The sequence below is a fragment of the Hyla sarda genome, chromosome 1, assembly GCF_029499605.1.
Source record: "Hyla sarda isolate aHylSar1 chromosome 1, aHylSar1.hap1, whole genome shotgun sequence".
NCBI lineage: Eukaryota > Metazoa > Chordata > Amphibia > Anura > Hylidae > Hyla > Hyla sarda.
This window is the reverse complement of record NC_079189.1, coordinates 264,351,146-264,364,190: the sequence shown is the minus strand read 5'-3', so window position 1 is coordinate 264,364,190 and position 13,045 is coordinate 264,351,146. Positions and strand designations below refer to the sequence as shown.

Genomic DNA, 13,045 nt, shown 5'->3' with positions numbered 1-13,045 from the left:
CATGTTCTTGTATACCCAGTTTTTACATCAGATGTTCTCCAGCTGAAGGGCATACTGAGAGTTGTAGTTTTGCAACAGCTGGAGGCACACTGCTACAACTCCCAGCATACCCTTTGGTAGTCTGTGCATGTTGGGAGTTGAAGTTATTTACAACTGGATGCACGCTTTTTAATAGAAAAAAAAATGTGCCTCCAGCTGTTGCATAACTACAACCCCCAGCATGCACAGACTACCAAAGGGCATGCTGGGAGTTGTAGTTGGAACTCCAGCTGTTGCAAAACTACAACTCCCAGCATGCCCTTTGGTTTTGCATGCCGAGAGTTGTTGCTAAGCAACAGCAGGGGGTGAACAAGCCTCACCTCCTGCTGAATCCTGCTGCCGGGACCGCCGCTCTGTATCCTGCCGCCGAGCCCGATCCTGCTGCTCCTGTCGCTGCCACCGATCCTGAGGGGACCCCCGCCGGACCAGGGCAAGGTAGGAGACCCCAGCCGGCGCCGATCTCCGCTCCGATCGCCGTCCTCTGCAGATCAGTGATTGGTCGGTTGCTCCGACCGATCAATCACGTAATCGTGAGTTGGTACTCCTGCTGAGTAAGGGTGAATGGGGCTGTCTTGGACAGCCCCATTCACCCTTTTTTTCCAGGTCACCAGGGACTTGATTGACCCGGAATAACTGCAAGTCGCTTGTCTGAATTGACCTCAGGACCCCCCTGGGCGATATGGCGGGATGCCTGGAACAATATCAGCAGGCATCCCGGCCCGGTCCCTGCCTGGAGAGAGGCAGAAAGAACGCAGGGTGTACCCATTCGCCCCGAGACCTTAAGGACTCGGAAACAGGGGCGTATGGATACGCCCTGCGTCCTTAAGGGGTTAATTTCTTATTTGACACTAACATTTTGAGTTAAAGGCATACATTATAGCCATACACAACAACCAACTGTATATACACATTAGCTGAAAAGGAGATTTCTAAGGTGGGTGATTACTTCTCGGTGACTCCTTTGAGCAGCTCAAAAGCATACACAAAAATTACTAACAAAAGGTGCAAACTTTGAATATATGGATTATCATGAGTTGCACTGCTGATGTATTTACTATACTGACAAAATCAGTATAGACCCTTAGTGAAAGGTTTGATGAAAATATAGGAGCCAACCGGCTGAAACAAGTGCAAATGGGTCCCTATATCAAGCAGATTTGCCTCTTTTTTGGGTCAGGCTTCCAAAATGAACTGTTTTTAAACAGGGCAGAATATCTACCCCTAGTTATTTTGTAGGCTTCAACCTAAGAAAAATGTGAGCTTGTATTGTAGAGTCCCATCTGTATGAGGTTACCTTGTTTTGATCAAACTGTGTGAGTCTATCCACCATGACAAGCACTACTGAGCCTCACATGAGTACAGTAAATAAAGCAGTAATGCATTTCCTAATGTTCCATATACTATTATTTTCATACATATCTTGGAGCTTGCAGCTGCATCTTTTGTTTGTTTGCTCTCACCTTATGTCACAGAAGACCTGCACATTTCACTTTGTCAGGAGGTGTCAATTTATTAGCATTTTCTGTTGAGGAGTGAATGGCCTGGAAAGTGCAGCTTGCAAATTATTTGCTAGCATGGAGGAGTAATGGGCAATACGTGGCAGAAATTCTAAGGGTATATATTGACATATGGGACCAAATCTTTAGCTGCATTAATCAATGTAAATTGATGAGGATTTGGTTCTGTTCAAATTCAAGCTGTTTTCATAAGCCACAGCATAGTGCATGATCTGTTTTATGTTACCCTATGTATTAAAGGGGTACTCCCCTGGAAATTATAATTTTTTTTTTTAATGAACTGGTGCCAGAAAGTTAAACAGATTTGTAAATTACAACAATAGAAGAAGGTAGAAATGGAGCAACTCACCACACAGACCCAGGTATTCTATGCAAGTGGTTCTTTATTCCAAAGCTTCAACAATGGAAGACAAGCAGGGGAGAGTGAGGACGGAACACGGGGGTATCCACTCGATGACGGGACCGTTTGGCATCTGAGCGCTTCGTCAGACCGGGATAGTGAGGTCACAGGAAGGGGAGTGCTTTAAAACAGGTAAATCCTGATGACGCTGCAGGTGAACTGCAGGTCATTGGTTCTTAACTTAGACACAAAAGTGTATAGTAAAACATGTTATACAAACATTAAAAGCAACTTCCTATTATGCGAACAGTATTATGTAGTTAACTACTATAAGAGTGCACCATATTCCTGTTTTTCATTAAGTCCTAGGGGACCAGTAGCATCTGTCCGGATGATCCACCTGGCTTCACTTCTTAGGAGTTGTTGGTGTCTGTTCACACCTCTAGGGGCGTTTTCTACACATTCTATTCCGGCAAATTTAATATCATCAGGGTTATTGTTATGGTGTGAGAGCATGTGGGCGATAAGACGGGGAGCCCCTACTCCAGTAGTTAATGATTTTAGGTGTTCCCTTACTCTATGATTGAGGGGTCGAAAAGTCTTTCCCATATATCGCCCACATGCGCAAACCAAGCAATAGACCATGTAATTTGTCTTGCAGGTGAAAAATTGTTTCAACTTAAAGGAGTACTCCGGCGAGCACTTTTTTTTTTTTATCCCGTCCGGGCTGCAAAATAAAAGAAAACACACTTTCTCTTACCTGCCAACGAGCCCCCGGAGCTCCGGTACAGGTGTTCGGTCCCCGGGCTGTATTCTTCTTACTTCCTGTTAGCCCGGCACGTCACACGGAGCTTCAGCCTATCACCGGCCGCAGCGATGTCCCACTTCGGCCGGTGATAGGCTGAAGCTCCGTGTGACGTGCCGGGCTAAAAGGAAGTAAGAAGAATACAGCCCGGGGACCGAACACCTGTACCGGAGCTCCGGGGGCTCGTTGGCAGGTAAGAGAAAGTGTGTTTTCTTTTATTTTGCAGCCCGGACGGGATAAAAGGAAAAAAGTGCGCGCCGGAGTACTCCTTTAATGTCATGCCCACCTAACTTGACTATGTTACCTTTTAAATTATTTTTACATTGTTTGCAGGAACCGCAAGAAAGATTGCCTACAGGGCGAGAATCTGTCAGCCAATTAGTATTGGGTTTTTTAAGCCTTTTCTTTTTGTTATAAAAATCTTGAATAGTTACATTTCTTCTGTGCGTTACTATGGGATTCAATTCTGTCAGAGACTTGAGGTCTTCGTCTTGTTGTAACATAAACCAATGTTTTCGGATTGATTTCTTAATTATTTCATTCATGTTAGTATTTTTGAAGGTAAAAGTAAACCTAGTATTGTTGTTTTTTGTTTTTTTGTGATTTCAGTAAAGAATGTCCTTGGATTTGGTCCACGGTCCTTCTAGCCTCTTTAAGTACTTTATCTGGATATCCCCTCTTTTTCAGCCTGTCCTGTAGGGTGTCCGTTTGCACCTTATATTTATCAGGGTTATTACTAATTCTTTTCAGTCTGATGAACTGACTTTTCGGGATCCCATTTTTTGTGTGTGTGGGATGGGAAGAGGCGTAGTGTAGTATTGAATTTCTGGATGTGGATTTTCTAAATCCCGACGTGACGATACAATCGTCAATAATGTCTATTGGCACATCCAGAAAATCAAGAGACTTATTACCAAAAGTGTACGTAAAAGTCATATTCATGTCATTTACATGATTAAGATGATGTACGAATGGATCAAACTGTGCCTCTGTCCAGCACCACAAAAATATCGTCAACGTAATGCAGGAAAAGTTTAATGTGTATTACAAAGGGGTTACTGGTGGTAAATACATACTTCGCTTCTAACAAAGCGAGATAGATATTCGCAAAGGAACAAGAGATGGGCGTACCCATGGCCGTCCCAAGCCTTTCTTTGAACTACTGTTCGCCATGTTGGAAACAATTATTATTTAGAATGAATGAAGTGGATTCCGTGACAAACTCTATAAAGGCTAGGGATTTATCTGATGCAGTAAGAAATTGACGGAGAGCCTGCACACCCGCACTCTGAGGAATGCGGGTGTACAGGCTCTCTACGTCAATCGAAGCCAAGGTGTCGGTATTTCGCCAATTGAAAATGTCCATGGCTGAAATGAGTTCTCCAGTATCTTTTAGATAGGATGGAATATGAGGAAGAAGTGGGGATATGAGCCTATCTACATAGCCAGACAGGTAGGAAGTGAGGGACCCTATTCTGGCCACTATGGGTGGCCCAGGGGGAGGTGTTACAGCTTTATGGGTTTTTGGCAGGATATACCATTTGGGTTTTGATGGGGTTTCTGGTAGGAGTTTTTCTGCTGTTTTTTCTGGCCATGGGTACGCCCATCTCTTGTTCCTTTGCGAATATCTCGCTTTGTTAGAAGCTAAGTATGTATTTACCACCAGTAACCCCTTTGTAAAACACATTAAACTTTTCCTGCGTTACGTTGACGATATTTTTGTGGTGTGGGATGGAACAGAGGCACAGTTTGATGCATTCGTACATCATCTTAATCATGTAAATGACATGATTATGACTTTTATGTACACTTTTGGTAATAAGTCTCTTGAATTTCTGGATGTGCAAATAGACATTATTGACGATTGTATCGTCACGTCGGAATTTAGAAAATCCACATCCTGAAATTCAATACTACACTACGCCTCTTCCCATTCCACACACACAAAAAATGGGATCCCGAAAAGTCAGTTCATCAGACTGAAAAGAATTAATAATAACCCTGATAAATATAAGGTACAAACGGACGCCCTACAGGACAGGCTGAAAAAGAGGGGATATCCAGATAAAGAACTTAAAGATGCTAGAAGGACCGTGGACCAAATCCCAAGACATTCTTTACTGAAATCACAAAAAAACAAAAAACAACAATACTAGGTTTACTTTTACCTTCAAAAATACTAACATGAATGAAATAATTAAGAAATCAATCCGAAAACATTGGTTTATGTTACAACAAGACGAAGACCTCAAGTCTCTGACAGAATTGAATCCCATAGTAACGCTCAGAAGAAATTTAACTATTCAAGATTTTTATAACAAAAAGAAAAGGCTTAAAAAACCCAATACTAATTGGTTAACAGATTCTCGCCCTGTAGGCAATCTTGCTTGCGTTTCCTGCAAACAATGTAAAAATAATTTAAAAGGTAACAGTCAAGTTAGGTGGGCATGACATTAAGTTGAAAAAATGTTTCACCTGCAAGAAAAATTACGTGGTCTATTGCCTGGTTTGTGCATGTGGGCAATATTACGTGGGAAAGACTATTCGACCCCTCTATCATAGAGTAAGGGAACACCTAAAATCATTAACTACTGGAGTAGGGGCTCCCCGTCTTATCGCCCACATGTGCTCACACCATAACAATAACCCTGATGATATTAAATTTGCCGGAATAGAACGTGTAGAAAACGCCCCTTGAGGTGTGAACAGACACCAACATCTCCTAAGAAGTGAAGCCAGGTGGATCATCCGGACGGATGCCACTGGTCCCCTAGGACTTAATGAAAAACAGGAATATGGTGCACTCTTATACAAACATTAAAAGCAACTTCCTATTATGCGAACAGCATTATGTAGTTAACTACTATAACATGTTTTACTATACACTTTTGTATCTAAGTTAAGAACCAATGACCTGCAGCGTCATCAGGATTTACCTGTTTTAAAGCACTCCCCTTCCTGTGACCTCACTATCCCGGTCTGACGAAGCGCTCAGACGCCAAACTGTCCCGTCACCGAGTGGATACCCCCGCGTCCCGCCCTCACTCTCCCCTGCTTGTCTTCCATGGTTGAAGCTTTGGAATAAAGAACCACTTGCATAGAATACCTGGGTCGTGTGGTAAGTTGCTCCGTTTTTACCTTCTTCTATTGCTTGCATTTTGTATGGACTTGTCTTATACGTTGAGCACCACTGAAGTCCCTCCAGCTGTTGCAAGGGAAGACACTGATAGACCAAATAGCCTGCTATATCCGAATAGATCGCTTTATCCCAGTGCTAGTCTAGGTGGTGCCGAGTCCCTCTCTATTAGATTTGTAAATTACTTCTATTAAAAAAATCTTAATCCTTCTAGTACTTCTAAGCTTCTGTATGCTCCACAGGAATTTTCTTTCTGTCACGACCACAGTGCTCTCTGCTGACACCTCTGTCCATTTTAGGAACTGTCCAGAGTAGGAGCAAATCCCAATAGAAAACATATGCTGATCTGGACAGTTCCTAAAATGGACAGAGGTGTCAGCAGAGAGCACTGTGGTCAGACAGAAAAAATTCTAAAAGAAAATAACTTCCTGTGGAGCATAGAGAAGCTTAGATTAAGATTTTTTAATAGAAGTAATTTACAAATCTGTTTAACTTTCTGTCATCAGTTGATTTAAAAGAATTTTTTTTTTTCCAGTGGAGTAACCCTTTAAGAACAATGCTATTAACTGGAAGATGTGCACATGTGTCACAACGTATAGTCTGCTCTGTCCAGTACAGAGGTTCATAGAGATTTTTATATTTTATATCCATATCTCTCTCTCTCTCTTTCTCCTTTAAAAGATACAAAAAAAAAATAAGTGTTACCATTACGATAAGGATTATCTTCTTTATACCGCATTAAAGTGGTGCAGATTTGGTCCGATCTCTGTTTAACCTAGAATAGAAAAAACAATCAACATCCATTATATTATTGTACATCCTGTGGATTCTTGTGGTAGTAAATCTGAGGGAAAAGTATCAACCTTGTGCGAAGGTAAAGTAGATTTATGTTTACCGTATAATCTCTCGAGGGGGAACCATTGGGGGGGGGGGGGGGGGGACACAGAGACTGTGGGTATATCTTGCTTCCACTAGGCATACAAAAAGAAGTCGGCCCCTCCTGGGAGGATACTGACTGACCCTACTGACTCTGAGCTAATCAGTAGGAGGGGACCGACAGAAAAGAAAAACCCAGCAGGTGTCCAAGGGAACCAGACAAAAAAAAAAAGAACAGAACCCAGCCCCTTGGACAGAAAAACCGAACCATAGTAACCAAAACAAAGGGGTGGGTGCTGTGTTCCCCCAATGGATCCTCCGAGAAAGGGATTTTACGGTAAGCATAAAAAAAATCTACTTTTCTCGGTCAGCTCCATTGGGGGGACAGAGACCGCGGGACATACCAGAGCAGTCCCCGGGGTGGGAAAAAGTACCCAAAATAGAATCAGGCAGAGGACTGAGCCACTGCCACCTGTAACACCTTGCGACCCAAACCAGCATCAGCGGACGCAAACGTGTGCACCTGGTAGAATCTGGAGAAGGTGTGCAAAGACTACCAAGTGGCCGCCTTGCCAACTTGCAAGGCCGAAGCCCTATTGCGTAGCGCACAAGAAGTCCCAAAAGAACGTGTGGAATGGGCAGTCACCCGAAAGTATGAGACCTTCCCCTTACGACGGTACGATTCCGAGATGGCAGAACGAAATGGTCGCCTTGGAAGGCAGAAGACCCTTGCGACGACCCTCCGGAATCACAAAGAAAGCGTCAACCTGCCGGAAAGAAGAAGAGGTGACTGGAAGATAGATCGCAAACCACATCCAGACAATGGAAGGAACGCTCCTTGGCAGGAGCCGGACAGAAGGAAGGAAGGATGAATGATCTCCTTGTTCACGTGAAACGAGGAGACCAGCTTGGGCAAGAAGGAGGGAGGAGGCCGAAAAAAACCCTTGTCCTGGTGAAGGACCAAGAAGGGAGAGCAACAAGAGAGCCGCCAGATCAGAGACCCTCCTAATGGCGGAGGAAGGAGACCTTCCAGGAAAGAACGCAAAGTGAGGCTTGGAGGGAAGCTCTATTTGAACCTCTTCAGGATGAAGAGGTTCAAATGGAGCTTCCCTCAAAACACCGAGCCCCAGGTTGAGATCCCAAGAAGGGGTGGGAGACCGGTACGGGGGAGCCAAATGGGCCACGCCCTGCAGAAAGGTGTAGACGTGAGTGTCGGAAGCCAACGGCCATTAAAAGAAAATAGAAAAAGAGACGAAACTTGACCTTTTAGGGAGCTGAGCGCCAAATGTTGATCCAGACTAGATTTCAAGAAGGCAAGGAGACATGGAAAGGAAAAGATAACCAGAGAGACAGACTGAGCCACACACCACCTGAAATAGGCATGCAAAGTGCAGTGGTAAATCCTAGCCGAGGAAGGCTCACGAGCCCGCAGCACCACGGATTCAACCGCCACGCCATCAAATGCAGCGACAGTAAATTGGGGTGGTAGAGAGGACCCAGAGAGAGCAGATCGGGGCGAACCGGAAGACGCAGAGGTACGTCGGCAACCAGCCGTGTAACGTCGGCATACCACACGCGTTTGGCCCAGTCTGGGGCCACCTTGCGTTTCCTTAGAACCCTGGGCAGAAGAGGCAGAGGGGGAAAGAGGTAGGGAAGACTGGAGGACGACCATGGAATTACGAGCGCGTCCACCGCGAGAAGGTCGCATGACTTTGCTACAAAGCAGGAAACCTGTCCGTTGTTGCAAGACGAAAAAGAGATCAAAGTCCAGGTCCCCCAAGGAGCGCAGATCTGCGAACTCCGGATCCGCAGAGGAGCGGCTGAGATAGTCCGCTTCCCAATTCTCCACACCCGGGATGTGAATCACGGAGAGAGCAGGCACTCAAGTCTCGGCCCAGAGAAGAATCTTGGAGACCTCCATCGCTGAGCAGCTGTGTGTGCTGAACTGGCAGCTGATTTAAGCCACCGCCATGGTGTTGTCCGACTGGACTCGAACGGGTCGACACTGAAGGAGGATCTCCCAATGGAGGTGGCAAAGAAAAATGGCACGGATCTCCAGAAGATTGATTGAGAGGCGAGCATCTGAAACGCCCAGCGACCCAACCATGGTTCCGAAACACACCTCCCCAACCCAGGAGACTCACATCGGTCGTGACGACCTGCCAGTGGAGGGGAAGAAACGACCGCCCCTGGAGAAGGAGGGGAGAGTGGAGCCACCACAGAAGAGACCGACAAATTATAGGGGCGCAGAAGAATCCAGCAATCCAGAGTGGACGGCAACTTGTCCCACCGGGCCAAGATGGCCAGCTGGAGAGGGAGACAGCGGAACTGGGCGAAAGGAACCACTTCCATGGCCGGCACCTCCATGCAGAAGCGAATCGGAACAGGAGGGGGGAGGGAGCCGTAGTTGACGGACACCCTCCGACAGTGAGCGCTGCTTGTCCTGCGGTTGACTAACACGGGCAGCCACAGTGTTGAAAAGGAGACCCAGAAAGACAAGGGACTGAGTGGAGGAAAGGTGGGACTTTTCCCGGTTGATCACCCAACCGAAGGCAGACAGTCTGCACAGTGAAATCTCCAATCTCACAGGCTCTCCAAGTTTTGGGACAGAGCTTTGATCAAAAGATCGTCCAGGTAAGGGAGTATCGAGATACCCCAAGCCCGAAGAATGGCTATCACTGCCGCCACAACTTTCGTGAAACCCCTGGGAGCCGTGGCCAGTCCAAAGGGAAAAGCCACAAACTGGAAGTGACCCGCCGGAACAGCAAAATGGAGGAATCGCTGATTGGCGGGAAAAATGGGAATGTACAGACAGGCGTCCTGGATATCTACTGAATAAACTCCCCTTGATCCATTGACACGACCACCGAGCAGAGAGACTCCATGCAAAAAGTGGCGGAGCCGATAGTGGTGCTTGAGCAACTTGAGGTCCAGAATGTGGCGAGCAGAGCCCCCTTTCTTGGGGACTGCAAACAGATTTGAGTAGAACCGCAAAAAAAAAACGCTCCCCTGGAGAACTGGAACAATCACCCCACTGAACAAGGAGAGTACTCAAAGCGACCTGAAAGGCTGCCGCCAAAGAAGGGGAACGAGGAGAATGGGATCGGAAGTAAAGACCTGGGAAAAAGAAAAACTCTATCCGGTAACCATCAGATATGACGTCCCAAACCCAGGAGTCCTGAACCTGCGCTAGCAAAATGACCCGGAAAAGGGACCGACGTCCTCTAACCCCAGAAAAGGATACGGGTCGAAGAGGAAGGCTTACGGTTACCGAACTTGGCTGAGAAACCGATGGAAAAGGACTGAAAGGAAGCTTTCTTTCAAAAGGGGTCGGAGCGGTGGGGTTTGTACTGCGGCAGCAGAGAGCTTTTACCTCCAGTAGCTTCAGAAATGATCTCATCTAGCAGTTTCCCAAAAAGCAGAGAACCTGAGAAGGGCAACTCCGAGATTTCTTCAAAGCAGTATCAGCATCCCACGCCTTCAGCCACATGGAGCGACGAATCGCAACCGCAAAAATCGCAAAGTCCCCTAAGGCAAAGGCCATACATCGTGCGGACTCGAAAGTAGCTAAACCGAGGAAGTCCCTGGCCTAAGAGAGAGAGTTGACGATCCGCCCAAGTCCTCCTGAGGAGCGCCAGACAGGATACTTTGGTGCAGCTGAGAAGCCAAAACCGAGACGGCCTTGGATACCTACCTTTTTGCTTCTGCATGGGTAACAAGGGCAAACCTGCCGCTTCTATGGCAAACTTCGCCAAGTTCTCAATCTTCTTGTCTGCCGGATCCTTAAAGGACAACTGTAACATAGTAACATAGTTCATAAGGTTGAAAAAAGACCAGAGTCCATCACGTTCAACCTATATCCCTAATGAGTCGCTACAGAGTTAATCCAGAGGAAGGCAAAATATTCCTTAACGACTCCAAATATGGCAGTCAGCATAAATCCCTGGATCAACGTTCTGTCCCTATAATTCTAATTTACATAACCAGCAATGTTCTTACTCTCCAAAAATGCATCCAGACCCCTTTCAAATTCTTTTACAAAGTTCCCCATGACCACCTCTGGGAGAGAATTCCATAGTCTCACTGCTCTTACAGTAAAGAACCCCCCGTCTGTGCTGGTGTAGAAAACTTCTTTCCTCTAAACGGAGAGGATGCCCCCTTGTTATAGATACAGTCCTGGGTAGAGCTCCTTACATGACAGTGGGCTCAGCCTATCACAGGCCGGGGCGGGACATCACTGTGGCCGGTGATACGCCGACGTCTCTGCGGCGTCCCTGTCCCCAGGAAGTGGAATGAGGTCAGCACTGCCGGACCGTGAGGCCTGTGCCGGACCAACGAGGGCTCGTAGGAAGGTATGTATAAGTTTATTTTTGAGGCCCGGGAAAATATAAAAGTGTTCCACTACAGTTGTCCTTTAAAGGGGTTCTCCGGTACTTAGACATCTTATCCCCATATCCAAAGGGGATAAGATGCCTGATTGCGGGAGTACCGCTGCTGGGGACCCCCAGGATCTTGCACGCGACACCCCGTTTGTAATCAGTCCCCGCAGCGTGTTTGTTATGGACGACCACAAGGCCGGTGGCATGTGACGTCACGCTCCGCCCTTCAATGCAAGCCTACGGGAGGGGGCGTGATAGCTGTCACGCCCCCTCCCGTGGGCTTGCATTGAGGGGCGGAGCGTGACGTCACACGCCGCCGGCCTTGTGGTCGTCCGTAATCTGACCCGGAGCGAACACGCTCCGGGGACTGATTACAAACGGGGTGCAACGTGCAAAATCCCGGGGGTCCCCAGCGGCGGGACTCCCGCGATCAGGCATCTTATCCCCTATCCTTTGGATAGGGGATAAGATGTCTAAGCACCGGAGAACCACTTTAAAGGACGCTGCATCCGCCAGAGGGAGAGTAATCAACTTGGACAGACGCGAACCGGAGAATCAAATTCCGACAGAGTCTTTCACAAGAAAATCAGATCCTGAGGTGAAGGGAAACTGAGCTTGGATCTTCTTGGTCCCTTGAAACAGTCTATCCGGATGCATCCAAGCCGCGTCTAGCACAGCGTCAAATTCAGCATGAGAACTGAAAACCTTGGGTGAACGCCATGAGCGTCGAAAATACATTTCTGGATCAGGATCAGAAGTTCTTGGGTCCTCAAGATTAAGTGTCCCTGATGGCTGACACCAAGCTGTCCACCATATCAGACACGGCAGAGTGGTCCTCATGTGCGTCTCTGCACCCAGATGGACCCCATTGGAGGAAGAGACGAAGGAGTACATTAGCTGACCCACTAAAGCGCGCGCACAGAGCTCATAGGAGAATCAGTGACCCCTGGTTCGTGCGCCGATAGACTATTGGCTGGCAGCAGGAGGAGGCAAGGAGCCCCGCCAGCGAGCCCTAACACTGAAGTAGTGAAGGGGGGATACTTTTTGTCAAACCGCTCACCGGAAGTAAAGTAACAGGGGCCCCGCCCCCTGAAACTTCTCGTCAACATTCCCACCGAAAGTAAAGTGACAGTTACCACACCCCTTTGTGCCGCCATGTCATGTCCCTTTGTGACGTCATGTCACGCCCCCTCCCTGCACAGCTGGCCCCCTTTCGCCCACAGTCATTGTCCTAATCTCCTAAATGTCTGACTGTTTATAGAACTATATAAACATGTTCCGAGATGTCCTACGACCCTCCTCCCCGCACAGCTTTACGCCCCCCTTTTCTCCCACAGCCAGTGAAGTAATCTCCTTAGGGGGGGGGGGTAAATGGGCAAAGTAATATGAACATGTCTGGCAGCAGACTGCTTCTACGGCAGCTGTTCTCGCTTCTGTCAATATTCACACAGGAATCGTAGTCACGGCATTCATTACACATTATATAGAAACATTTGCTCAGTATGTATGTTTTATAGAACGTGTGAATATATATAAATTTTGTATCAGGTTTTCCACAGAGGTTGGCACAGAATGTTATATAAATAATTATATCACATTATATAGGAACAGCTACTTTTATGGTATATTCACACATGTAGATATAATCTGATAATCCATCATCACAGCTGAAAAGTTTTTTTTTATACAATATGTGTCAATATCAAGGAATAGAGACGCCTCTATGTAAGGGATCTTGAATTATTTTAGTGTGGGATCTAAAACATATAATTTATAGCATCGTACATTGCATAATATTAATACCGCCTTCTAATATAGTGTTCCATGACCCATAAAATTAATAACACTGACTAATATTGTGTCACAGCAGCTATAATATTAATACCACGGCCTGATATTATGTCCCTGCAACCATAATATTAATACCGCTGTCTAATATTGTGTCTCTAGGTT

At 46.5% G+C, this 13,045-nt stretch overlaps 1 protein-coding gene across 5 annotated transcripts in view; it reads right to left on the bottom strand.

Moving 5' to 3' along the window:
- The window catches only part of LOC130368159 (uncharacterized), a 143,717-nt gene that overhangs the window by 35,525 nt on the left and 95,147 nt on the right, over positions 1 to 13,045 (bottom strand). For all 5 annotated transcript variants that reach the window (XM_056571536.1, XM_056571538.1, XM_056571532.1 and 2 more), the window contains exon 6: positions 6,543 to 6,612. In XM_056571536.1, coding sequence (XP_056427511.1) covers positions 6,543 to 6,612 — 70 coding nt within the window. The remainder of the gene's footprint in view (positions 1 to 6,542; positions 6,613 to 13,045) is intronic.